The sequence below is a fragment of the Podarcis erhardii genome (genome assembly GCF_964252035.2).
Source record: "Podarcis erhardii genome assembly, chromosome: 6".
Lineage (NCBI taxonomy): Eukaryota > Metazoa > Chordata > Lepidosauria > Squamata > Lacertidae > Podarcis > Podarcis erhardii.
Genome location: NC_138510.1, coordinates 237,206 through 263,096, shown reverse-complemented (window position 1 = coordinate 263,096; position 25,891 = coordinate 237,206). Strand labels below are relative to the sequence as shown.

The 25,891-nt window shown below is 58.7% G+C and overlaps 3 protein-coding genes across 7 annotated transcripts; 1 reads left to right on the top strand and 2 right to left on the bottom strand.

Moving 5' to 3' along the window:
- Positions 1–31: 31 nt before the first annotated feature.
- On the bottom strand, positions 32–5,082 carry SLC35H1 (solute carrier family 35 member H1). 2 transcript variants are annotated; one of them, XM_081866709.1, is made up of 9 exons: positions 4,964–5,082; positions 4,723–4,864; positions 4,123–4,186; positions 3,954–4,026; positions 3,691–3,859; positions 3,509–3,592; positions 2,109–2,284; positions 1,723–1,852; positions 32–1,597 (listed from the first exon to the last, which is right to left on the bottom strand). In XM_081866709.1, the coding sequence occupies exons 1-9, from the start codon at positions 5,072–5,074 to the stop codon at positions 1,488–1,490; spliced, it is 1,059 nt and encodes a 352-aa protein (XP_081722835.1). In that variant the 5' UTR covers positions 5,075–5,082; the 3' UTR covers positions 32–1,487. The 2 variants fall into 2 exon arrangements, with proteins under 2 accessions (XP_081722835.1, XP_081722836.1); XM_081866710.1 differs by lacking the exon at positions 4,723–4,864 and having other exon boundaries at positions 4,964–5,054.
- Positions 5,083–6,216: 1,134 nt separating this feature from the next.
- Positions 6,217–20,178, bottom strand: ELMO2 (engulfment and cell motility 2). Of its 4 annotated transcripts, XM_081866570.1 has the most exons (22): positions 20,154–20,178; positions 18,855–18,987; positions 18,382–18,422; positions 18,096–18,168; positions 17,848–17,898; positions 17,473–17,654; positions 15,903–16,002; positions 14,804–14,955; positions 14,629–14,707; positions 14,310–14,345; positions 13,494–13,544; positions 13,094–13,216; positions 12,874–13,008; positions 12,119–12,223; positions 11,923–12,031; positions 11,526–11,662; positions 10,268–10,431; positions 10,064–10,176; positions 9,150–9,257; positions 8,905–8,987; positions 8,719–8,796; positions 6,217–7,195 (listed from the first exon to the last, which is right to left on the bottom strand). In XM_081866570.1, exons 1-22 carry the CDS (start codon positions 20,159–20,161, stop codon positions 6,995–6,997), a joined length of 2,262 nt encoding a protein of 753 aa, XP_081722696.1. In that variant the 5' UTR covers positions 20,162–20,178; the 3' UTR covers positions 6,217–6,994. The 4 variants fall into 4 exon arrangements, with proteins under 4 accessions (XP_081722696.1, XP_081722698.1, XP_081722697.1 ...); XM_081866572.1 differs by lacking the exon at positions 13,494–13,544; XM_081866571.1 differs by lacking the exon at positions 14,310–14,345.
- A 1,173-nt stretch (positions 20,179–21,351) lies between these two features.
- SNRPB (small nuclear ribonucleoprotein polypeptides B and B1) lies at positions 21,352–25,555 on the top strand. Its single transcript, XM_081866452.1, has 7 exons — positions 21,352–21,490; positions 22,292–22,443; positions 23,704–23,815; positions 24,372–24,524; positions 24,689–24,827; positions 25,009–25,134; positions 25,374–25,555. The coding sequence occupies exons 1-7, from the start codon at positions 21,488–21,490 to the stop codon at positions 25,409–25,411; spliced, it is 723 nt and encodes a 240-aa protein (XP_081722578.1). The 5' UTR covers positions 21,352–21,487; the 3' UTR covers positions 25,412–25,555.
- Positions 25,556–25,891: the final 336 nt, after the last annotated feature.

Below are 25,891 nucleotides of genomic sequence, written 5' to 3'. Positions count from 1 at the left end.
TGCAACAGGCTGAGGTTAGAAAATGGAGACATGATGGGTGAAACTGGGCAAAATGAGCAAGGCTTTCCTCCCTCTCCTGTTACTAGAACCCAAGGAGGGTCACCAAGGAAGAGGGAGATTTGGGATGGGGAGAGAAGGAGGCCCTTCTTCACACGGTGAAGAGTTAAACTCTGGGATTTGCTCCCAGGAGAGGCAGTGATGGCCACCAGCTCAGCTGGCTTGAGCCGGGGACAGAGTCACAGAGGAAGAGTGGCTGCAAGTGGCGACTGGACAGAGCGCAACTCCATGCCGCCTCCAGAAATCAGGGTGGGGAGAGCCCTGCTGCCACACTCAGTCCTCTTGGGGGGGGGGTCTCCTTGGGGGCATCTGACCGGTGATTCTGGGAGACCGGAAGCAGGGCTGGATGGACTCGCTTTGGTCCAACTAAAGCCACAAGCACCACCATGACGTCTGAATGGATGGCACAGCTGCATTTCAGTCAGCGGCTGGCCAGGGCCATTCTGAGCAGCCACAGCTGGGGGTGAGGGGAACTGGCAAGGCGGCTGCCACATTCTTCCCCAAGGCTGTGATCTGAGACTTGCTTGCTTGCAAATCTGGATGACTTCCAAGGGACTTACTTCCAAGAGGGTTCAGGACACTGAAATGCTACTCTGCAGAGTGCAGAGATGGGCAGTGGAAACTCCCAAACGGGCCTCCAATGTCCTCAAGATGTCAGCAGTAAGGGAGCCTCACGCCAAGCCCAGAGATGAGCAGCGAGGGCTCCTCTTCACCCAGGCAGCCTGACTGGTCCAGGGCATTCCGCATTCAGGGCTCCAGCTCCCAGCCTGCTTTCCGCAAGGCTACCTTCTGGTCCTATGCCAACTCTCTCTCTGCCCACACCCTGCCCAGGTTCGTGGCAGGTTTCTACTGCTTCCTCCAGTAGCTAGAGCTCTGAGTACCATCTCAGAAGCGCCTAGTTCTGAAACCACCATGATGCCCACCCCTTCCAAACTCCAGGGACTGCTGCAAACCCAGAAGCAGAAAGCAAGAGGCTCTCGGCTGCTGCTCTGGCCTCAGCCCACTTTGGTCCCAACACGTCTCCCCAAGAACCAGCTGGTCCTCCAACCCCAACAGCCTTTTCGCTTCTTAACACATTCACGTGGCACTGCCTCCGACCCTGAGGGGCACGGAGGCCAGAGGGCACAAAGATGGGCGCAGAAAGGAGGCACCCAATGTCGCCATCCGTGAAGGCTCACAGGATGGCACAGTCCGTCTCACTTTACAGCCTCCCCCAAGCTCCCTCTCTGAGCCATGGAGCTCCCTCTCTGAGCCACCCGCCAAGCTTCGTGTGGCTCCCCCATCCCCCAAGATCTTTCCCATAACACCAGGGCCCAAGTGCTTCAGCCTCTTCCTTTCTACGGGGTCCCAAGCCCCCCCCCCATTTGAAGCCCTCCGGGGTAGCCGGCTCCCCCTGCCTTGGGCTCTCTTGGCTGAGCTGCTGGCATGTTTCAGCGCTGGGGGAATCCCGCAGGGTCCTCTTCCTCCTGGTGGTGGAGCAGCAGCAACTCCAAGTCCGGGCTGGAACAAGACTCCTTGGGCTGCCTGGCGCCCTTTTGCCCTGCGCAGAGAAGGAGGCACTGGTCAGCCGGCCCCCAACAGGCAGCAGGGCTTCTCCGGCCCCCACCCCAAACCTTGGCTATGCAGGAAGCCCAAGTCCCAAGACCCCACCGCCCCCAACATTACCTGTGGCACTGAGAGCCTTCAGCGCAACGTGGAGGGAGAGCCCCAGGAGGCAGACGACGAAGCCCAGCCAGTTCAAGAGGCTCAGGTGGTCTCCCATGAGGTGCGTGGCCAGCAGAAGAGTGCAGACCTCCTGAGGACAAGAGCAGGGGCGAGTCACAGCCAGGACTGACGGCCCCAGGAGCCAATCGAAAGTCTCACATTGGGAAGGGGAAGGACTGAGTACTTCTCACTGGGGCACAGAAGCCCCTCAGGCCTCCATGGGACAAAGGGAAGACCCCACGCCAAAGACTCATGGGCTCCCAGCCGGGGCCAAGCAAAAGGCGACTGGGGCCATGGGTTGGCTGGCTGGGCAAGGAAGGGCCAGAGGAGGAAAGGCCACCCAATACCTTGAAAATGCCAGAGATGGACAAGGTGAGGCTGGAGGTTTTCGACACCAGGAGGAACTCGGAGAAGCCCAGCCCAAAGGCCAGCAGCCCCCCCAAGGCCAGCTTGCCCAAGAGGCCCAGCAGAAGGTCCACCTCGTGGAAACGGAAGAGCTTCTCCGACGCAGACAAGGGCAGGCCTGGGGGGAGAGAGAGAAAGAGAGAGAGGGCTCAGGAACCTCCAGGGCCCTTTACCTGGAAGCAAGTGCCATGGGTTGGACTTCTAAGGGAGGGTGCTCAGCCCTAGGGGCCCTCAGTGCTCCTCCTGCTAAGCCAGGGGCCGAGGGAAGCTCAGCCCTGTTCTGGGGAGGCCAACCCACCTTTGAGCAGGCTGAAACTCAGCAAAAGATTGACAAACACTCCAAGGGTTTCTCTCCCCCTGCAACCAGGGAAAATATTCTTTGCAAATGAAGAGGAAAGTTGCCTGACCACCTGTGGGGCGGGGCTGAGGGGTCCACTATGAGCTTTTTCTACAGGAAGAGGAGCTGCTATGGTGGTCACAAGACTGCACTGAGGCAAACAAATAATTCCCAAGTCTAAATACAGCATTTCTTTGGGTTTCTACAGTGGTGACAGTTTTGATTTTAAATGTTGGTGGTTTTTAAAATTTCCTATCAACTGAGATGCTTTTGGGTGCTGCCCTGTCTTGTAGTTCCAGCTCTAAATTTGTAATTTCTGTTTGCTGAGAACTAAATAACCAGCCCAAAATAGCCTGACGGACGTGGCTTTTCCCCCTGCTCATTGTTCTCTTCCACTTATGCACAATGCGCCATGCCTGGCATCACAGGGCGCTGTCTAGCCACATCCATTCGCTTCCCTGGGTCTATGAGCATCGATACCACCCAGCACATTCTGTCCACGCCTGACAAAAGACTATTATACATTTCCCCATTTCTCCCCAGAATCTCTCCCTCCCCCCTTCTACATGACTGGAGCTCTGAACGTACCAGCCAGCAGCTTTGGAGAAGGAACCTAAACCATGCTTGGACCCCAGTAAATGCCCTAGAGCTGTGGTTCCCTACATGGGGCACCCCCCCCCACAGGGGGGCAATTTGGTTCTTAAGGGGGGCAATTTGAGAATGAGTTATTCACAGTTAATGGCCTTTTGGGCTTCTTCCACGTGAACAGTTCACTTTTTGAATAATAAGAATTATATGTTATGTGGGGGGGGGAGGATTTTAGAGATGCTTAGGTGCGGCATGGCCAAAGAAAGGTTGGGAAGCACTGCCCTAGAGTAAGCAATCCCCAGACAAGCACCCTTTTGGGGAACAGCTCCCCTGGGAGCAGATTTCCACCTGGATCCACTGCTCTGCTGCTTCGCGCTCAGGTGTCATTTCTGCCCCCGCCTCACCCCAACAACTTACCCTCAAATGCAGCGAAGAGGGGGAAGAGGCCCAGGAACATGGCTGGCTGCAGGTGGAACATGGTGTCTATGGGATTCTGGAGTCCTGACAGGAGGGGGAGAAGGGGGAGCCCATCAAGGAGGAGGAAACGGAGCAGGGTGTCGCCTGCCCCCCCTCAACACCCGCCCCAGAGGGGCACATACCCAGCTCGTCCTTCTGCAGAAGTATCTGAGTCAGCGTCCAGCGGATTCCGCCCAGGAAGGAGGCACCCAGCACCATGGCAAAGCCCTCCATGTCAAACTGCGTCGCCTTGTAGGTGAAGAGGAAGAGCCCCCCCGCAATGAGCAGCACCACCAGCACCAGCGCCCCCCTCTGGTGGGAAGAAGAACAGCGCAGGTTGGCTGGTGGCCGCAAGCCCAGGGATACCCTCCCGCTCAGCCTGGGGGGGGGGGGGCTGGGCGCTCACCGGCTCCTCCAGCTTGAAGACCAGAGAGAAGAACAAGATGAAGAGGACGGCCGAGGACTTGGTCATGGTGTAGCTGCAAGGCCAGGGAGGAAGGAGGCCGTCAGGCAGGCAGGCAGGCAAGAGAGACGGGCAACGTGTTCACAAGACCCCCCCCCCACCCCATACTCACAGCGAGACGGTGATGTAGAGGAAGCTCCAGTTGCTGAGCCCCACGTCCAGGGCCGTTGACAGAGCTGAGAGCAAAGAGAAAGAGGACTGAACGAGAGGTCAGCTTGGCTGTCTCACCCACAGCTAGTCAGTCAAAATGTGTCCAGGAAGCTCCCAAGACGAGGAGGATGGCCACAGCCCTTCTCCCTTGCCCCCAAGCAACTAGCATTTGGGGATAGACTCCCTCTGCACATGGAGGCTCCTCAGTCAGGCATCTCAACTAGTTGCCACCTTCCTCCCCTGACTGAGCTACCGGCCCAACCACCCCCTCTTCCAACAGTAAAAGACGGAAGCATAAACTGTCCATTCTGCATTTTTTCTTCTCTCTTTCCTGGGTCCCTTTCCCTGTGGACTCCCAGTGTGAGGATCAGGGGTGAGGACCCGGAAGCTGCGCGCCGGCTCCCTCGGCCCAGAAAGCGAGATGAGCGCGCAACCCCCGAGTCGGCCCCGACTGGCCCTCCTGGTCCGGGTCCCCTGACCTCGAAGTGGGAGCTTGTTGAGCTGATAGGCAGATCCGGCGCTGCCTTCCCGGGAGCAGAGGGCGGGGGGGGGGCGGCCTCACCTGCGGGGCCCACCTGGCGCAGGTAGGCGGCCCAGGGCAGCAGCGGCCGGGCGGGTCTCCGGGCGCAGCGGCGCGCCAGGCCCGAGAGCGCGAAGATGACCAGCAGGTGCAGCAGCGTCATGAAGAGCGGGAAGCCGAAGCTCTGCGGGGGAGGGGAGGGGAGGGAGAGGGGGGTGAGCCGGGGGGGGGAGGGCGGGGGGGAGGGGCGCCTGGTCCTCCCTCCCCCTCCCCCCCCGCCCACCTTCATGATCCACTTGTTGTAGAAGGTGATGCCGATGGAGAAGGCGTAGTAGAGCAGCACCAGCCCCGCCGCCCGCGCCGCCGACCCCGCGCCGCCCCCCGCGGGCCGCATCCCCACGCCGCGCCCTCCCGACAGCCGCTTCCGGCCACAGGACCCGCCCCTTCCGGCGGGCCCACATCGACTCGCCGCGCCAGAGCGAAGACGAGCGGCTCCTGGCGGCGCCTGCCCGTCGCTGCACCCTGGCCGGCAGCAGCCCCGCCCCGCCCGCCCCGCCCCTCGGCTTCTCGCCCCGCTTCTGGCCCCCCCCCCCTCCCTGCCAGGCAGGCCAGGCCGACGGACGCAGCGGCTGGCGCAGGGTTACTCCTCCCCGTGGCCCTCAGGGGCCGGGGGGGAATTCGAACCCGGGTCCCGACTCGGATTGCTGCCGCCGGGGGCCGAGTGGGGCTGCTGCCCCGGGTCCCCCCGGGCTGGCTGGGAGGCGAGCGACGCAGCCGTGGGGCCCGATCCCCTTCTCCCTGCGCTACAACACGCACCACCTTTCCCGGAGGGACCCAGCGGGAAGATACCGAGCGGCCTTGAGCCTGGCGCGGCTTGCTCCTGGGAAACCTCTGCAGCATCCTTGTCTCAGCAGCTCTTCCAGGATCACCCCAAACATCCAAGGATGGGCCCCGGGTCCAAGTGTCTCCCAGAATCCTCACCAATTAGGGGTGGGAGTCCAGGCCCTGCAAGGCATCCATGGGCCCCTGGCCAGCTAGACCCCCCGCCCGCCCCCCTTCAGGAAGTGGCCCAAAAAGGGAGCAGGGGGGCAGCAGGGGCGATTGTGCCCACAGGGCAGGAAAGACACAGCCCCCTGCCTCCTCCCAAGCAGGCAGAGAGGGGTTCGGCTGCCCTCGCAAGCAGGGGTCCATGTCCCCAGTCTTCCAAAATCGCAGGAAGACTCACAAGCACCCATATTCTGCTCAAAATAAGACCTGCATGAGCAGAACCTCTGGTCTTTACTCCCAGTTTTCAGAGGGGAAATGGGACGTGTTGCTGCCCACTCACTTCTCCTCTGAAATCCAGGATTTTGGCACCATCTTCACCAGGCAGCTCTCACTTCTGCCTGGGGTGGGGGGTGGGGAGAGGCACTGGCACCCACAAGAAGCAGGAAGCCCTTTTTCCCTCCCAGGGAACAGTCCGCTTCTGCTTCAGCCTGGGCAGAGTCTTCCCCTCCCACAGCCTGGTCTGTGCAAGAAGGAAACAGGAGCCGCAAAAAGGAGGAAAACAGCCTTTAATGCAAAGGTCGGGGAGGGCGGGGGAGGGGCATGCCAGGTCCAGCCTGTGCACTGTGCCCCACTGCCAGGTCAAAGCAGCTAGGCTGGCAGCCTTTCTTGGGTCGGGGGGGGGCTCAGTGCTCTTCCACCCAGGGGAGCCTAGATGGGGGGGGGCAGAAGCTGTACCAGGGGCTGCATTTGCCACTGCGGGGTTCACTGGGCGGCAGCAGACTCACAGGATGGAGCCCCTGCCTGCCTGCCTGGAAAGTAAGAGAATCATGTAATGGTAGAGTTGGAAAGGGTCCCCAGGGGTCATCTCGCCCAGCCCCCTACAAGGCAGGCCCCAGAGACAGTCATGGATGAGGCTCTGCTGCCAGCCCCCATCTGCCATGCCCCCTTCCCAGGGAAGGCAAGAGCCACCAGCAGCCTCAGGCCAAGCACATCAGGCAAAGGCACACCAAGGACGGCTCTGCAGGGAATGCCACGGGGGGGGCGGGGGGGGGGGCTTCAGAGCACGCTCAGCCCTCCAGCGCAGCCGGCTGATTCTGGAGTAGCCGGGCTCTGGCTCTGGCCCTGCTGCAGGGCGGAGAACAGCTGCCATAGAGGGGAGAGTCTTGTAGCATTAAAAAAACCCCCTCAAACGTGACTGCCCAGCAGGATCCCTCCTTCCGCAGTTGGAGAGGAGCCCCCCCCCCAGCAAGAAGAAGAGGTCCTGGGCATGCGCTGGAGGGGGCCGGAGGCTGCCCCCCTCCCCCCCTCTGCTGCCGAGGGAGGGGCGTCATCCATAGTGGTAGACGAAGTCGTAGCTGCTGGGCTCCTTGGGGACGGGCGGGGGCACCTCCGGGATGGGCATGTTCTCCAGGTCCAGCAGGCGCAGCTTCATCTCCATGCTGAGCAGCGTGTCCAGGTCGCTCTTGGTCAGGTCGCTGCCCATCTCCTTCCCCAGGAGGGCGTTCAGGCCGTCAATCCAGATGCAGTACTGCGGGGAGGGGAGGAGGCACCTGAGACCCCAGGAGGGACCAGGGGGGGGGGGGCGTGTGGCCTGGTTGCCCCTCCTCATGCCCCCTGACATCTTGCGGGGGGAGGGGACACCTGCCCCCGCTTCCTTCATCATAGAATTGTGGGGTTGGAAGGGACCCCGAGGGTCATGTGCTCACCAACCTCCCAGGAAGGGCTTCCCAAGGAGAACAGGATGCCGGACTCAGGGGCCTCATCCAAGAACATCTTCCCAGGTCCACATGGCATCTAATAACCTTCCTTCCTTTCCCTTGAGACAACGGGGTCCACGTCTTGCCCCCTCACCTTGTCTCTGCCATTATGCCCCCTTCCATGCACTCACAGACCTGCCGTTTAATTTCTTTGGGTTTTATTTCCTGCCTTGTTTTACCTGGCCGTGATCCATAACTGTACATGGACTGTATATTGCCACCAGATCCTGCCTGATAACACTGCAATTTGCAGAATTTTGCATAACCTTTCATTTTGGAAAGCAATACACATTATTTCAGAACAAAACCAAGCAAGAAAATCAGGCTCCTCAAACCCTGCCACATCCCTCTCTCCTCAGCCACTGAGCTCCCTTCCATTTTGCATGGTGGGGTTCATGTCTCTCCCCCCCCCCCCTTGACTCTCCAGAGACTGAGCAGCTTTGCAGAGGCAGGCGAAAGAGAGAGAGAGAGAGGCAGGAAGGAAGTTGGTGGGCAGCTACATGGTCAGCCCTGCAAGGTTTTAAAAAAGGAGCTGAGGTTGACGGAGAGGAAAGAGTAAAGGGCGGGGGGCTGAAGAAGCAGCTGGGGGGAAATGGAGGAAGAGCAGCCCAGATGGGGCAGCCGGACACAGAGATTGTTCTAAGAATCTCCACATGGAGACCAGGGATGGCTTCCCTAGCTGGGGGGCAGGGGCACAAGAAAGCCTCCTGGATAAAAGGCAGGACCCCCACCCCCTTTCAGTCCTCCTCTCGATTTTCTGGGCCCAAGAGAAAGGAGACAGTCTCTGCTTCACCCACAAACGCTCTCCCCTGGTTTTGTGAAAGCCCCAAAGCCCAAAGTGGCCTGGGCTTCCTTCAGAGAGAACAGCCCTTTCTCTAGAGGAAGTGACAGGAGATATGAGAGCCATTGTCAAACCTCTCAAGGGCTGCCCCATGTTTTCTCCTGCTCTGGAGGGCAGGACTCAAACCCATTCCTTCCAGTTAAAAGAAAGGAGATTCCAGTGAAACACCAGGAAGAACTTTCTGGCAGTAAGAGCCGTTAGACTGTGGAAGGGTCTCCCTTCGGGAGGTGGGGGACTCTCCTTCCCGGGAGGTTACTGAGCAGATGTTGGACAGTCATCTGTCAGGGATGCTTGAGCCAAGATTCCTGAATGGCGGGGCTGGACTAGATGGCCCCTGGTGTGCCTTCCACCTCTACAATTCAATGACTCTTGGAACTGCAGCCAGAAGGAGGAAGCGCATTGCAGGAGCAGGGCCATTTGTCGGGAGGAAGGCAGCTTCCCCTCCTGACTCACCTCGTATTTGTTGGGGGCTATGAAGTTCAGGGTCTCATCTGGATCGTACAGGATGGAAAAGGCCAACTCCAGAGCCTCCTGCGGATGGGAAGAGGGAGAGCAGGGGCTGGTGAGCCAAGGAGGCCAGTCCCCACCCCCTGCCAAGGACACCCCCCCCGGGTCTTCCTCCCCTCCCCAGCCAGCTACCTTGTTCTGCTTCAGAGCCCCCTTCTCCTTCATGTGCGGACAGTCCTTCCCAGTGACGACAGCCTTGATGTCTGCAACGGGAACTGGGCGAGAGAGAGGGGCTGCTGGTCAGGCTGGGCAAGAACAGTGGGAAAGCCCCTTCCCTCTTCCACAGAGAGTTGGGAGGAGGCCCTTGCCCAGAGGGTGGTCATTGAGCCCCTGCCCAGTGCCTCGCCTAACCACCCACCCCCCGGCATGGCACTCACTCTTCTCCTGCAGAGCCTCAAAGGTGACCTCCCCCTGGGCGTTGTCCTCCAGATCCCCGTAGTGAAGCACTTTGTGGTTCAGAGCCAGGCGGCAGAACCAGAACCGCTCTGTGGGGCGACAACAGCAGCACACGGCCCATAAGAAGGCAGGGAGGCCCCTTCTCTGAAATCACTGAAAACCTGGCAAGTTGCCCTCTCGGGTGCTCTAGCGCCCAGGAGGAGTCCCAGACGGAGATTAATGGGGGGTAAGGGGCATGTAGCCCCATACCTTTCAAGGAGATCAAAAGGGCACGACCCGCAGTCGTCCGTGAATGCCTTTTTGTTTGTTTGTGAGAAGGGATGGAAATCGCCATCTCCCAGACGAAAAGGCAAGGGCACTGGGCTCAATGGCTCCATCTTAGGACAGTCCCAGCAAGCTCCCATGGTGAGCTGTGGAATACCTTTGAATCCGGACATAATTGGCAAGTGAAGAGGCACCCCTGAAAAGATTCTGATTTATGCTGGAGGAGAAAATCATCTGTTTGGAAAGGTTTGGAAAGAATGAAAGACCCAAAGGGGGGGGGGCATCAAGCCACGAGGGCCAAATGCCTAATTATGATTATGATTTATTTCTACCCCACCCATCTGGCTGGGTTTCCCCAGCCACTCTGGGCGGCTTCCAACAAAAGATTAAAAATACATTAAAACATCAGTCATCAAAAACTTCCCTAAACGTAGAATCTAGGAATGAAGGTAGACTGTCTCTGGAGCTGGAGGTTCCATAAGGACATAAGATTAGCCCAGCCGGATCAGGCCTGTCCTCACAGGAACTGAGCAAATGCCCTAGAGGGAAGACCCCAAGGGGGACCCATAGGCAAGAGCCAGCCATGGCCAGGATTCCCCCCCCCCAGCCCTCTCCTCCCCGCTGCCCTCACCTTGCCTCCGCCGGTTCCCAATCTTGCGGAAGCTGCTCCCCTCGCAGAGGCGGTTCAGGCGCTGCTGCTTGATGAGCTCCAGGATCTCGGGCTGGATCTTCTCCCGCAGCTCCCTGGGGGGCGGCCACACAGCAGCCAGTGAGCACCCCCGCTGCCCCTGCCAGGCACCACCCCCAGCCCTGACCCCCCCAAGCGGCCGCTCACATGATGGGCGGGGAGTGGAAGTCGTCCTGGCTCATGCGCTCCGACTGGCGCAGGCGCAGGATCTCCGAGTAGCTGAGGCTGCGCAGTTTGCTCTTGAACTGGTCCAGGGAGCTGGGCTTCGAGGGCAGCGCCCGCATGATCTGCTCCCGCACCACCTGCATCACCTGGGAGAGGGGGGCAAAATTACGCCTGGCAGGGAGACCGGGGGGGGGGGGGCGAGGAGGGAAGCTCTTCTCCCAGAAGTGTGAGAACATCCAACGACCGAGGGAGGGAAGGGCTTCTTCACGCAGAGCATCGTTAACCTGTGGAACTTCCTCCTGCAGGAGGCAGGGATGGCCTGGGTGGCTCTGAAAGGGCTACTGAGGCCACTGACCACAGTGGCTCTGCTTTGCCTCCCTGGTCAGTAGCAGGAATGCTTCTTGATGGCCCTCGCTGGAAACCTGAGGTGGGAAAAAGTTCTCTCGCACTCAGATCCTGCTCATGAGCCTCCCATCATGGGCAATGTGGCTGGCCACTGTGAAAACAGGATGCTGGGCTAGACTCAGTACAAATTTGGCTCGAGTTGTTTCACGCTTTTATAGGATGATGTGTCAATGTATCCACAAGTGATTGGATTCTCGTGTTCCTGCCTTTTGCAGATCTCACAGGCCTCCCTCCTGCATGGCATTTCCATGCTTCTCTGACCCTGGAGGGTGGGAACCTTATTGGTATTACTAGAAGGGCACCAACAGCCAGCCAAGGAGGTAGATTTAGAGTCGGGAGGGCGAAGCAAGCTTCTCCTTGAAGCATTCCAGGGACACGGAAGGAAGATAAGGGAATGTCAACAGGCCTTTCTTTACTGAAGGCCAGAAGACAAGTACAAAAGATGAAAACAGAGCGGAGCCGGACTTTTGACACTCCTTGACCTGTAACCTCATGCCATGATGTTTTGTGATGCATACCAATAAAAGCTTTGTTCAAATGTCCTTTGAGGCAGTCTTTGCTCGCTGGCAAGGCTGCCCTATTGTGGGTCCTTACAAGGCGCTTTTGCTTGCTAGTCTCTTGGTTTCCTTGCTATTTCAAAGTGTGACCCCCCCCTTCCCCGGGCCAGACCAGTGGAGCATTCTGTTCTTATGGAGGAGGAGGGAGGGGAGATAGCCCAGCTGAGCCGGAAGGCAGGAGAAGGTGCCAGGGGCAGAGGGGAGGAGACCCCTGCCCACTGGAGTGCAGCTGCCGCCTCCACCCCCCACCCCTGCCTCTGCCCCACGGCCACCCCCACCTTGTTGAAGTCCTCTGCCGTGGCCCGCATCTCCTTCCAGGTCTTGTTGAGCAGCTGGATGCAGATGGCAAAGAGCTCCTCGAAGGCGCGGTCGTGGGTGAAAAACATGGGGTGGTAGTCGTTGCGGCCCTCGTTGGCTGGGTGGGGAGAGGGAGGGAGGTCAGAACAGCCAGGATGGCACCTCGGGGGGAGCACCAGGGAGGAGGAGGAAGCCAAGTACGTGGGAGGGGCATCGTGGCCACAGTCAAGCAACGTAAATTCCCTGGTTGGAGGGGGGGGGCTTTCAGTCCAGGGGCCACTTTCCTGCACAGGCAGCTTCAGGGTCCCCTCTGGCACAGGTGCTCAAGAGAAGACTCTGTGGGTGCTCCCCCCTCCCTCCTCATCCGACTTCACTTACGCAGCTCCCCAACCTGCAGGATCTCACACAGCATCTTGGTGAGCTCAATGGCGCTGCGCCCAAAGGGACACTCGTGCTTATCCTCCCGGCTGCTGTTCTCTAGGACGATCTATGGGGCAGGAAGGGAGCAGAGTGAGGGGGGTGGGGCTGGTCCAGGAGCCTCGGCCTTCGCAGAGGGGGCACCCTCCCCGCTTACCCGGATGTAGGTGTCCTGGTGGCACTTGGCCAGGTAGAGCATGTTGTCCAAGGCCAGCATTCCCGGCGGGGTCTGGGTGAAGTCCAGGGCAGGGTTGATGTGGTTCTACGCGGGAGAAAAACCAATGGCTGCCGTCAGCAGCAGAAGGAAGGAGCTGCCCCCAAGGGGTCCCCACTGCTGAGGGATTCAGGGCAGGGAAAAGGAAGTGGAAAATTCAACTGTGGAACTCTCTCCCACAGGATAGCTTCAAGAGAGGGCTAGCAAACTTGCTGGCAGGACCAGTGGCCAGCAATGATGGGAACTGTAGTCCAAAAACAGCTGGAGACCCAAGTTTGGGAATTTTTAATCGCATTAATAGTTTTGATGAACGATTTCTGATATTTTCTGGCATTTTGAAATACTATAAATTTACTTAATTGTATTAATCATTTTGATGAATTTGTTATTGTTTGCTTTACTTACACGTTATTGTGTTTGACAGAATAGCAACTGCAATGTCTGTTGTTTTCTAACGTTATTGTGATGATTGTGAGCTGCTTTGAGCTCCACATTTGTGGCTGGAAAAGTGGACCATAAATATGAAATTGAATCAAATATCTGTTGCTGGAACGGCAGGAGGGGAAAGCGCTGCTCTTGTGCTCTGGTCTGGCCTGCTGGTTCCCTCTGGGGCTCTTGCTTGACCGTGGGGAGAAGAGGCTGCTGCATGAGGAGATGCCCCACCCCCGGCCTGAGGGTCTTGGGGGGGGGTTGCCTACCATGAAGCCCAGCATCTTGTAGTCCTTGGTGTACATGGCTCTCCTCTTCTCTGTCCCGCCCCCAGGGAGGCTGCTGCTCTCCGACTCGGCGTCAAAGGCGATCCTGCGCAGCTCAAAGATGATGTCCCTCTGGGCCTGGCGAGCGAGGAGAGAGGGCAGAGCGTGAGCCCAGCACGGAGGCTGCCGTTCACATGGAGGGGGCCACAGTCCTGCCAATCACCTGGTCGCTGGGGTCCATTTTGGTCATCATTCTCTCCTCCAAGAGGTTGAAGGTCAGGACCTGCAGCACGTACAGCTGATGGGCCATCTCCGTCTTGATGGGGCGGTTGCCCCGGATGACGTGCTGCGGGAGGAGAGGGAGGGAGGAGGTGGAAGAGGCTCACCTGCCAACCCCTCCCCGCGTGAGCAGGGCCAGGTCCCCCTTCTGGCCCCTGACCAGCGGGGGACACGCCTGGTTGAGGGGAACAGGAGCCCCCACCCTCTGCACCCAGAAACACCCACAGCCTGCAGGCCAGAGACCGTGCAATGGGGGGACCACAAAGACTGGGCACCCCAAGACGGGGTTCAGATGGTTGCCCAGAGGCAAGGCTATGTCAAGGCTGAAGCCTGGTCCTACTCACTGCCAGGATGATGGAGCGCAGGTGCTTCTGAGCAAAGGCGTTGGCCATCTCCTGTTGGGGGTTGACAGAAGAGGGAGAGAGAGAGAGAGAGAGAGAGAGAGAGAGAGAGGAAACTCCAACCGTGCCCCACCTCCTGGGGGGGGGGGGAAGGGTGCTGAGCAGCCTAGCAGTGTCGTGGCAGGCTGCTCCAAGCACAGGAAAGGCAGCCATTCAGCAAAGGGGCTGCTCCCACCCTTGGAGAGTCCTCTGGCTGTCCATCGCCCAAAGCAGCTGCAGCAGCAGCTGGAGGAAAGCTGCACCCCAAAGCCCCCACCTCAGCAGCCCCGCCAAGGAGCCCAGGCCACCTGCACTCCCTCTGGGCCCGTCCCTGTGCACCCACAGAGCACACACCCCACAGGATGCAACCACAGACCCAAGCGGTGGCAGGGGTGGGAGCGGGGAAGAGAAAGAATCACCCTGGTTTTGCCCTCTCCAGATTAGCCAGGAGCTGCAGCCCAGCTTGTCCAGGAGGGCAAAAACGCCACAGCAGCCAAAGAACCAGGGAGGAGAAGGGCGGCCACAATCTCCTCTCCCTGTGGACACGTGCAAGGTGTGCAAGCCAGATAGATGTGCGAGAGAGAGACAGACACAGGGAAAGACGGAGACAGACGGAGACGGTGAAGGCTGCCTCTGAGGCGGAGGCAGAGGAAGGGTACGGGGGTCTCTCTCTCTCTATTTATTCCCAAGACATTTCCACCCCGCTTTCTGGCTCTGAAGAGAGAAAACACCAGTGCTTGCTCTTAGAGAGGAACCTCCTGGGCTGAGGGATTTACTTACAGTGCAAGGCAGGTCTAGCGGGTTGAGGAGCTTCTCCTGCGGACAACAGGAAGCAGAAAGACACAAAGAGAAGCCGGCAGAAGAGTCAGCACAGAGACCCTCGCAGGGAGGGCAGGCGGGCGGGCGGGCGGGCGGGCAAGCAGGCGGGGGGGACGGGACGGGCAGACACAGAGACGCAGTGCCACGCAGCACATCCACAGACCGGCCAGTCACCACCTGGGGAGGCACCTTCCTCCTCCCTGCCCCCCATCAGCGAAGGAGTGCAATGGCTGGTGCCCTCCCCTCCCTCCCCATGGCAGCCCCTTGCCCGGCCACCCACCTGCCTCTTGTCCTCCGGGGCCTTCAGAAAGAGGGCGTTGATCAAGGCAATGGCATACGTCTGGATCTCCTGGTTTGAGCTGCAGGGGCACAAGGGGGGGGGGTGAGTGGCAGGCGGCTCCCCACCTCCTCCCACCCACCCTGACAGGATGTGCGGTGCTGGAGGCGCCACTCACACTTGCAGGTGGGCAATGAGCTGCCCCACGGTGATCTCCTGGGCAATCTTCTGGTAGAGGCTCTGGCTGTTGAGCACCATGCTCTCCAGGATGGCCAAGGAGCGCTGCAGGATGGAGACGTCCACCGTTGGCTGGCTCACATAGCCTGCAATCTGGGGGGGGGGAGGGGGGAGGCAGAGGCCGCTGAGCGCCAGAGGCATGCATGCCCACTGCCCTGCCCAGGGAGCCCCCCTTCTCCTGTACCGCCTGCTAGGACTGTTGCCTAAACTGGTTTGAAGTCCATTTTGTGATACAGTGGTACCTTGGTTCTCAAACGCCTTAGTACTCAAACAATTTGGAACCCAAACACAGCATACCCGGAAGCGTTCCGGTTTGCAAACTTTTTTTTGGAAGCCGAACGTACTCCATTTTGAGTGTTACACTTCCGTTTTGAGTGCTACACTAAGGTCTGTCTGTTTTTGCTATTTATTTTGTGTGTTTTTTTGTGGCTCTTTTTTTGTCTGGAACCCAGTTCAGCTACTGACTGTGTGACTGCAGTACATTATTCACTGCTTTCATTTTATGGATCAATGGTCTCATTAGACAGTAAAATTCATGTTAAGTTGTTGTTTCGGGGGTTGTTTTTAAAAGTCAGGAACAAATTAATTCATTCTGCATTACCTTGTATAGGAAAACACGCCTTGGTTTTGGAACGCTTTGGTTTTGGAACGGACTTATGGAATGGATTAAGTTTGAGAACCGAGGTACTACTGTATCAGTTTTGTTGTTTTTGACCTGGCAATATATCGTGAATCACGGTTGCTATGCAAAAATCACGATGCAGGAAAAACCACGAAGCCAGCCAAGGCTTCTCTCAGTTCCTGCAGCCCCTGTTAACTCTGCCAGCTGAGCTCTCCCCTGCCTCATGCAAGGGCAACGAATCCCAAGAGCCAGCAAAAATCACAATGAGGGGGAAACTGTGAAGCCAGCCGAGGGCTCTGCATAGCTCCATCCTTATTTCAGACAGGGCAATATACTGGTACATTGTGATGTTTAGTGGGTGAGATGTTGACAAGCAGCAATCGCCCAGCCCTGCCACCTGCACTCGCGGAGGCTGTACCTGTTTGATGAAACTGATGGACACCATGTCCCAGGAGATGATGCCATGATCCATGAGCTCCAGGAAGGCTGTCAGGGTGAATGCCAGCATCTCACTGTAGCTGCAGGGGGCACAGGGGATGGCAGATCAGTAGGGGGCGGAGGCACCCTCAGGGCTCCCTCGCTCCCCACTCATGGCTGGGCAAGGCAGCCCCTCCAGAGAGTCACTCTGCTGGGCGACGCAGAGCTGCAACCAGGCACCGTCTTGGCGGTCTCACGTCAGCACTTAGTGGGCAATGGGAAAGGCAGCCGCCTGCTTCTGGGGCCTCCTAGTGTCCTCAGCACCTGCAACCCACAGAGGCCAGAGGCAGGAATTTGCACTCCCTCCATGCTCTGCGGCTCCACCACCCGCCTGCGGGATGTCCTGCCGTCTGGAGAACCAGAGCAGAAAAGGGAAGAGGGCAAAGCAGGCCGGGCACTCAGAGCCTGGCAGTGACAGAGGAGGATTTGCTCAGGCCACCAAGAGGCTCAAGGCCTCCCTGCACTTGCCCACTAAAAGCCAACGTGGATATTGAATTAACTATTCAGCAGTTTTAAAAAACCATATTAAATGGTATATATAATACCATAAAATATTCATTACAAACAGCAATGAAAACAGACTTCGAAAACAGCAGGCAGGATGCCATTGCCAAAATGCAGATAAAATCAAATTTAAAAAGCCTAACAAAGTTACACATCTAGGAAGGCTTGGCTAAGGAAAGGGTGGCAGTGTTTGGGCCCGTTTAGAGAAAATGTAGGAGGCAACACATTGGAAGTTTGTAAAATCATGCATGGCATTGAGAAAGTGGAGAGAGAAATGTTTTCCTCCCTGTCTTTGGATATCCCACCCAACTGAACGCTCGAAGATTCAGGACTGATAACACCAAGTCCTTCTTCGCACAGTGCAACTGAACTGATGGCCATCACCTTAGAAGGCTTTCAGAGTGGATCAGACCCAGGGCTGGAGGCAAAGAGGACACTGGGTGGCTCGGCTTTGCCAGTCAGAGACAGCCATGCTGCTGAATCCCAGTTGCCGATAACCGCAGGTGGGCACCTGGTTGGCCACTGTGAGAACAGGCTGCTGGACTTGGTGGGCCCCCTTGGGCCTGATCCAGTGTGGGGGGGTCTTATGTTCTTACATTACAACATTAAGCAATGGGGAGAAGACCCAGGCCTGGGAGGATTGTCTTCTAGCCAGTGGCCTTTTCCCTCTTTGCGCCCCTGGGTGTCCCAGTGACCAGCATCAAATCCCAGCTGCCCCTGGCTGCCACCTCCCATGCCAGGAGGAGAGAAAGAGCACCCAAGCCAGGTCCTGCGGAAGAGCAAAGAGAACGCTGCCAAGGAGGTGGCGCCCGAGTCTCTGCTGCCTCCCCTGCCCTCTTGGCAGCCCTGAGGCAGCTGGCCCCCCCAACCAAGAGCGCCCTGCTCCAGAAGAGGCCGGGGGGCTGCAAATGGCTGCAGTGCTGGAGCAAAGAGAAGGCCAGAACTGTCCACATTAAAGGACAGACCCTCAGGGGAGTGAGCGCTGCTGGTGCTGGATGCCCACTTACTGGGAGAGGAGCTTGGTGCCGCCCTCCACGAGGCGGGTGAGCACCGAGATGCCGTCCATGTTGATGAACTCTGTGGCAAAGGTCACGTCCGCAGAGAGCTTGGCCAGCTCCTTCATGGCCTCCAGCCGAGCCTCCATGCTGTGCGACTGCGTCCGGTCCATCAGCTGGCGGGCGGCCCTGGACTGGGGGGCAGGGCAACAGCTAGCCCCTTGCAAACCCCCAACCCCTCCAGGGGGCTCCCCTCAGCCAGGCAGGAGAGAGAGAACAAGAGGAGGTGGCCTCGTGCCATGAGCCCAAAGCCAGCCAGCAGGCTCCAAATCCTCAAAGGGGGATAAAGAACCCCCCACCCACCCCCCAGAGGCAGCCCAGACCTACTGGAGAAACCGCCAGCTGGAGGATGGTCCCATTCTTGATGTCACAGCGGGTCTGCAAGGCAAGAAGGGGGGGGGGCTGCTTAGCACGACTGGGAGAGGAGCGGAGGCCCCCCAGCGGGGCTCCTGGTCTGCTTCTGTGGGTTTCCTCCAAGGCCCCCATCCTGATCAGAGTTGCAAGGAGCTGCATGGCACCCCATGACCCGCTCCCTGCTTCTTTAGATGGGGGGTTAGGAACCAGCTCCCACGCACCTGCTCTGTAATGTACAGCTGGGCCCCATCTGCGTAGCGCAGCGTGTAGTACTCTGGGTTGGGCAGCGACCACCTAAGGGGGGGGGAGGACCATGTCAGCCTCCTCCCTCAGGAAGCAAGCTAGCGGGGGGGGGGGGCAGGTGAGCCACACCCAGGAGCCGGAAGAGCAGCTGAGGGGCTCAGAGGAGGGGATCCAGCAGCTCCAGAGCCCCAACAAGGAGCTGGCTGGAGTGGGGGGAGAGAGGCTGGCGTGGCCCCCATGAAGCCAGTTGTGGTTCCCACTCACCCGTCACAGACCTCCTTGATGATGGACGCCAGAGGCCGCTTCTGAGAGAGGCAGGGGGAAGAAAGAGAAGCCTGAACTACAACTCTCCTCTGGACGGCAGGTGATCAGCAGCCCCCCCCCCCGGCCCACCCACCATCCAGCACTAGAGGGCCTGGACACCCCAGGAAGCTGACAGCTGGAAGAGCAGGGCAGAGAAAAGAAACCCCTTCTTAGCAGAGAGCAGAGTGGAACTCTGGAACTCCCTCCCACAGGAAGCAGCTTGGCCACCAGGGCTTTCCAAGAGGGTCAGACCCATTCTGGGAGGAGGACAGGGTTCTCAATGGCTACTAGCCACGTGGGCTCAGCTCTGCCCCACCCCACCCCCCCAGTTGGCCACTGTGAGAACAGGATGCTAGATGTGGTCCCTGCCCCCCTCCCCCCGGCCCGATCCAGCAGCTCTTCTGATGCTCTTAAATTCAGCCTGCACCCGTCACCTGGTCAATCTCCAGCAGCTGAGCGTTGGCCCCTGGCCACTCCACAGCCACCTTGACAATGTCCGACGGGGGTGGCATCCCTCCTGGCTGACGGCCACCTGACAGGTGGGGGCGAGGAATGGTCCTCCCAAACCTAGCCAGAGGGGAAAGGCAAGTCAGCTCCAGGGCAGAGGGGATTCTGCCCGAGAGATGCCCCCTCAAGCGGGCACTCCGAGGACCCAGCAGCACCAGCCTCTGCACAGACCCAAAGACAAAGGCCCAAAACCCTGGCAAGCAGAGCCAGCCCCCTGGCTAGGCAAGCTCTTTGCCCCCCTCCCAGCTTCCAACAAAGACCTGGCAAGGAGGGGCACTGCTCTCAGAGGCACCCAGCACCACCTCCTGCTGTCCTGGCCAGGTCCAATTCTGGGCTGCCCCCAAAGACTGCCCGGCCCCACCTTCCTAGAGCTGGGAAGTCACTGGGAGGGCAGCCTGGCAAGGAAGCAGGGCAGGGTGACCCGGATGCCCAGCTCTGCTTTTTTGCCAAGGAGTTGCCCCAGAGGAAGCGCAGGCAAGTGAGGGGCCCCTCTCCTGACCACAGCAGCCAGCCAGACCCCCTCCCAAGGGATGCCAGGGAGGACAGGGGCTCAGCACCTCTTTGCCTTGCAGGGGCCAGAGCAGCTGGTGCCTCTGCCTGCCTCCCCTTCACCACCAGCCTCCTATTCAAGGCCAGGCACACTTAACCCTCTCCTGGCGGCGGCTGCTGCTGCAGCAGCTCTGGCGTTCAGTAGCTTTATTTGACCGACTCTTAGTTTTGCCAGGAGATGTGGGTCATTATGTGCTGTGCAAGTTTTTGAACAGGTCTTTTTTTTTTCTTTTTTTTTTGGAGGGGGGAATAAAGCACGCTGCAACATACACAATACATCCAACCCAACCTGTTTTTCCCAGCAAAGTTGAATATATTTTAAGGGCATCACAGTTGACCATTATGATCTGCCCTTTAGTTTTTAAGAGAGGTGAAGATGAAGGTGCTAAACTATTTCATGTTAATGAGGCCAGGGATGGACCCCTGAAATAAAGGGCACTGCAGATCGAACCCGAGATTTAGCTAGCGCTGCATCTGTTCCGGACGCCCACATGCATACATTCTGCTGGCTCTTTTTAAAAGAAGGATGTGTTTCTCCAGTGTCCCGCCCTGAATGCTTGGGCAGAGGCTTCCATCAGGCAGGGCAAACCCCATATGCTGCCAAGCCTACCAGGCAGCTCCACACACCAAGTCCCTTCCTTTGCCTTTCCCCCAACTGCCACTCTGCAGCGCCCCACCTGTCCATTGCACTGGGGGGGGGCTCGGGGGTCTGCCCACCCCAGGCAAGTCCGGGGTGGTGGCTCCCCATCCAGGTTCTGGGAGAGCAAAAGCAGCAGCAGCAGCCCAGGAGGAACCAGCCTCCTTCTGGGAAGGGAAGAGGAACCAGCCTCCTTCAGCAGAAGAGCCAGGCGACAGGAAGCCCGGGGGGAATTCGGGGGCTATTTGGGGGGGGGGCTGCCCCCTCCTCTCCCGCAGGAACTGGGGGTCTGGGCAGCGCAGGACCAGGCGCTCTCGCCCCCCCCCCCAGGCCCTCTCACCCACAGACCCTGCCTGCCTGCCTGGGAGGGGGGAGCAGAGATGGGGCGCCCAGATGGGCCAGGGAGACGCAGCTGCCCCACTGGGGGCCAAGAGCAGGAGTCCCCCCCCCCAGCTGCGGTTTATGGGAAGGTCCCAGCGGGGGGGGGGGAGATGCTTTCCGGGCGCCCAGTTGGGGCAAGAAGCCCAGCAGCTCCTCCAGGCCAAAGGAGGGGGTCGCCCCCTCCCTCCGAGCAGGCGGCCTCCAGGCGCCCCCCCCCCCACGGGCCTCTCCGGAGCAGCAGCGGGGGGGGGAGGAGGGGGCGGCCCGCGAGGCCCTCAGTCCGGAGATGGGGGGCCGGAGGGGGCCGGCCGGTCTCCCGCAGGCCCCGCCGGGGGCGCCCGTGTCTCCCCCCCCCGAGCGGCGTCCGGAGGGGAGGCCCCTCCCCCCCCTCTGCGTGACCAACAGACAGAGGGGGCGGGGGAGGGAGGGGGAAACGGAGCCCCGAGAGTCGCCGCTCCGCCCCCCCGCCCCGCCCCGCCCCCGAGGCCGGCCGCCCGCCCGCCCGCCCTCCCCGCCCCGCGCTCACCCGGCTGCCCGGGACCCTCCGCGCCGCCGCCGCCGCCGCCGCCGCTCTCCCTCCGGCCGCGGACCCGGCTGCGTCCCGCCCCTCCCGCCCGGCCGCGCAGCCCCATTGGCCAGCGGCGCCCGCCACTCAGGAGCGCGCCTCGTCCCCCATTGGCGTCCGCTCCGCTCCGTCTCTCTCCAGCCCGGGAGGCGGGGCCTCCTCGCCCGGCGCCGGCTGCCATGGAGACCACGCAGCTCCGCCCTCCTCCGGAGCCGCCGCGCTGGGCGGTCGCCCGGGCAACGAGCCCCGCCTCTGAGGGGCGGGGCCGGGCGCCGGAAGTGTGGCTGGGGAGCGTCCGGTCGGCGGGCGCTTCCGGTTCCGCTCAGGCAGCGCGAGGCGCGTCTTTGGTTCGTGAGGCGGCGGGAAGGCAGGCAGGCCGGCCGGGGGGAGCCGCGCAGGGAAGGAGGACCGACGCCGCCACCGCCACCATGGTGAGGGGGGGGCGGGGGTGGGATGGGGGGCCCCCTCCCCTCCCCTCCCCCTCCCCTCCTCTCCCCCTCCCCCTCCCCCTCCCCCTCCCCCCCTCCCCCCTCCCCCTCCCCCTCCTTCTGTTGTAAACCAAAATTGCCCTTTTCCCTTATGGGGGACCCAAGAGCCCATATAGAGTCCTTAAGTGGGTTCCCTATAGGTAGGAGAAAAGAACAGAGGCCAAGCAGAGAATAGGGAGAAGCAAAGCAGCTCGTAAGCCTGATCTGTATTGAACTGTTGCAACAGGGGGCCCCCCTCACACGCAGGAGAAGGAGGAGGACCCTGAAAAATGGCGTGCAAGGCCTTATAAAGACTTTTGAAATTGCCACCCTGGAGCTCAAGACCACCCCCAGAAACATCATACATACATCACAGAAGGAGGCGGTCTAAGCAGAGATTTGAATGTTGTTTTTCTCCTGTCCTTGTTTACCTCCTGTCTGGCAGGTTACCTGTTAATGGTCACTTGACTGGATACCCTGGGGAGCCTGGCCAGTCTTTTGTAATGACAAATACTTAGTTCCTGAGCCAGGTCACAGGCTCACACCCTATTCATATCTTAAATGTGCCCTTAAGACAGGATTTGTGAAGGAAAAGACAATGGGGAGGCTTTTCCACTTTGACCTTGCAGAGAAAACATTTGCTCAGATTAGGAATTAAAATGGCTTCAGGTCGGTCTTCCTGTGCTGATCTATGTATGTGCGGTTATGAACATTGCCATATATCTAAGACCTCAAAATACCTATCACACTTCTCCTCCCCCGCAGACGGTGGGCAAGAGCAGCAAGATGCTCCAGCACATCGACTACCGCATGCGCTGCATCCTGCAGGACGGCCGCGTCTTCATCGGCACCTTCAAGGCCTTTGACAAGCACATGAACCTCATCCTCTGCGACTGCGACGAGTTCAGGAAGATCAAGTGAGCGGCCGGGGGGGCGGGGCTCAGCAACACCCCCCAAGCAGAGGCCGGCCCAGGAGGGGCCCCCGACCCAGCCCCTCATGACACCTCCTGAGGCACAAACCAGTCGGGTGGAAGGAGGGGCACCTGCAACCAGGGCGATAGCTCCGGCTTGGGGAGGTGGGCCCCCGCCAGGGGCGCACTGCTAAATCGGCTAAAAATGTGCCCATTAATATGTCTATAAATAGAAATATTGATGATTGCCTCACAAAGGGTTTTAAATAGAGGGTGAATTGAATGGGGGTGGAGGAAAGACAGAAGAGCTCATTTGTCAGTAGTTAGGGGGCACAATGTGGACAGTTCTGTCAGGGGCACAAGATCACGCCACCAAATGAGCCCTGTAGGCGGCCGGGGTCTCTCCCTCCTGGTCCTCCTTGGGGAAGGACAGGTCTTCGTTTCTGCCCATAGGACCCCAGAGACGGTGGTGCTTCTGCCATAGCCTGGGGTCCCCATTCGGTCTCTCTCTCCTCCTTTGACCCCCCTCCAATGTAGCATAAGGCACCCACCTCTCTGAGGGGCCAACAGGTCGCCCCCTGAAAGGTAAGTGTAGAGGGCAGAGATGCTTGTGACACAGCTTTGGGTTGCTTCTTCCTTCCTTTTGCCAACGCACCAAGAAATGTAGCCTTATGAGGCTTTGCCCTCGGGTGGGAAAAGTATTGCGCCCGGGAAAGGGAAGTGGGAGTCAACAGACACTCAAGGAATAGTTTCGGAGAAAAGGCTTTTATTTCTACCATCCATGAACTGGTAGAAGGAGCGTGATAGTTCACAAAAGCATGCACGAAATTCACAGTCATGTGCACAAGCATATATACCCCTTTCCAGTTCCCTCCTCCTTTCTCCTCCCTCAGGAGTCCTCTGAGCATGAACAGAAAGCTGTCTTGGGACTCTTGGGACTCTTGGCACCCTTCCCAGGAAAGGGGTTTCAGAGTGTTCAGATATGTTTCAATCTCTTGTTCTGGCATGGTTCCCGGACAGAAAGTAAGTTGCAATGTGGTTCTTTAGCAAGGCCAGAAGGCATGAGAAAGGCCTGAGAAACAATGGACTGTGTTCCCTACCTTTTGTTACAATCTTTTTAGTTACAGCAAGTGGAATGTTTCTGATGCTTAGCTGCTGAGAAAATGATTTTGAAAAACTTTGAGAAGCTTTGAGCCTGCTTTGGTGGGGGGTGACTTCAGGCCTAGGTGAGGTCACCTGTCCTCACCTTCCTTCATTTTCTTCTAGGCCCAAGAACTCCAAGCAGCCTGAGCGGGAAGAGAAGCGAGTGCTGGGCCTGGTGTTGCTGCGAGGAGAGAATCTGGTCTCCATGACAGTCGAGGGGCCACCCCCAAAAGATGTAAGCGGAGCCAGATTAGGGGAGATGTTTGCTCATGATCTTGTCCTTTCCCAGAATAGCTTAGTAGAGGGGTCCTGACAGCAAGGCATCAACTAAGTCTGGCTTTTGGAGTTTGCTCTAAAATATTTACAGTCTGCTTCTGGAACTAAAGGACATGCCAGTATATATTTATTTTGAAACGTCTGCTTCTTCTACATATCAGGAATAGCACAGAATCAAAAATCAACATGGAGAGTACCAGGGAGGGGTAAGAAATCAATCAGAGAGGATGGGGATTAATGGCGGCAGAGAGGAGAAGGGGAGCCAAATATTCCTTGTTGTGGTACTTGGAAGAAAGAAACTGGAGTTTCAGAGGAGTGCTGGGAGAAAAGTCAGATTTTGGTGTTGAGAAGACAAAGGTGAAGCAGATAAATGTGTCAGTCCATCCCCAAATTAAAAAAAAAAATTATTATGCAAGTGGTGGCCTGACTCATTGCTGAGCATGGTAGGTTTTTTGTTAAGAACCTCACCACCACTGGAAAACTGTCCTGCTGCAGTGACTGTTTGGCTCTTTCAGACTGGCATCGCTCGCGTGCCCCTGGCTGGAGCCGCTGGAGGACCTGGTGTTGGCAGAGCTGCTGGAAGGGGCGTCCCCGCAGGAGCTCCCATGCCCCAGGCACCCGCAGGCTTGGCTGGCCCCGTGCGTGGTGTCGGTGGCCCATCCCAGCAGGTAAGCAGGAGGCACGTCCTCCCAGTAAATGGTTTGGGGGGGGAGGAGTCTGGGGCAGCTCAAGGACATTGGCATTGGATGTTTGCAGGGGAGGGAACAGCAGTGGATCCCTCCAGCTTGGGATCCCACTTGCAGATCTCTAAAAGCCTCTTCTCTCCTCCCAGGTGATGACTCCTCAGAGCCGAGGGACAGTGGCTGCCGCAGCAGCTGCCGCAACGGCCAGTATTGCAGGCGCCCCCACTCAGTATGCGCCAGGCCGCGGAGGCCCCCCTCCACCTATGGGCAGAGGGACCCCACCTCCAGGTAAGCAGCAACCCAGTTGCATCCCCCACCCAGACTGGCAGAACCTGGGATGAAATGACAGTAACTGAGCACTGTGAAGAGTTGGTGTCAAAGCAGGATTACGCTGAGGTTCACTTTGGGACTTGGGGGAGGCGTGGTCTGTGGAGTCAAGGGGACTGAAGTGGCTTCCTTTTCACTGCAGGGATGATGGGGCCTCCCCCGGGCATGAGGCCCCCCATGGGCCCCCCGATGGGCATGCCGCCTGGCCGAGGCTCCCCGATGGGCATGCCACCTCCTGGAATGAGGCCTCCTCCCCCTGGCATGAGAGGTGAGTTGACTTTGAGCCCGAGTCAAGGGCTGGCTGTGTGGGAAAGCCAAATCCAGAGTCCTTTTCTGCTGCCTGTTGGCCTCCTGTGAATGGAAATCTCACTGGAGGAAGAAAGAGGCCCTTGATAAGCTTGGAACTAAGGGGAAGGGAAGGGCAAGGTTGTCCTTGGGGCGCAAGAGCACTGCTGCCTCCTGGGGCAGGACCTGCCAAGCTGATTGCCTCTCTTCTGTCCTTTCTAGGTCCTCCTCCTCCTGGCATGCGCCCACCCAGGCCCTGAGAGGTGGCGCTGTGAAGGGAGAAGAATTTGATCCTTTGGACTTCTATCTTGTTCACCCTGAGGGAATGGTGGGGTGGGGGGGCTGTATGTTTTATATTTTGGGGGTTGTCATGTTGCCCTTTCTAATAAACACTGGGAAATTTCCTGCTGTGGTGGTGCAAATTTATTCTGAGATTGTGCAAAGCAAACGAGTCTAGGCTTCCTGGAGGGCTCTTCACCTGGGCTCAGGAACTTAAGAAGAGCCAGCTGGATGAGGCCAATGGCTCATCTGGTCCAGCACCCTGCTCACAATGGCTGACCAGATGCCCCAGTGGGAAACCTGCAAGCGGGACCTGAGCCCTCTCCCCTCCTGTGGCTTCCAGCAAGTGCCACTCAGAAGCTAGTCACCAGCTTCTTGCCCCTCAGCTTCAGTGCAGGGAGCTCACGCCAAAGCCTGGGGGAGGGGGGTGTTGCAGCCGTGTCCCTCTGGTTGCTGCCAAG

Bases quoted from the DNA above. Each gene is read 5' to 3' on its own strand.
- SNRPB (XM_081866452.1), top strand. The intron at 23,816-24,371 runs GTAAGCGGAGCC...TGGCTCTTTCAG, and splicing joins AGGGGCCACCCCCAAAAGAT to ACTGGCATCGCTCGCGTGCC. The intron at 24,828-25,008 runs GTAAGCAGCAAC...TTTTCACTGCAG, and splicing joins CAGAGGGACCCCACCTCCAG to GGATGATGGGGCCTCCCCCG.
- SLC35H1 (XM_081866709.1), bottom strand. From the start codon at position 5,074: ATGCGGCCCGCGGGGGGCGGCGCGGGGTCGGCGGCGCGGGCGGCGGGG. The intron at 2,285-3,508 runs GTAAGTTGTTGG...CTCTCCCCCCAG, and splicing joins CCTCTTCGCTGCATTTGAGG to GCCTGCCCTTGTCTGCGTCG. The intron at 1,598-1,722 runs GTAATGTTGGGG...TTCTCTGCGCAG, and splicing joins GAAGGCTCTCAGTGCCACAG to GGCAAAAGGGCGCCAGGCAG.
- ELMO2 (XM_081866570.1), bottom strand. The intron at 8,988-9,149 runs GTGAGTGCCATG...TCTCTCGCCCAG, and splicing joins TGAGGCTCTGCAGGAGAAGA to TTCCCGTTGCAGACATCAAG. The intron at 7,196-8,718 runs GTGAGTCAGGAG...CCCTCCCCGCAG, and splicing joins TAGCCCCCAACAAATACGAG to TACTGCATCTGGATTGACGG.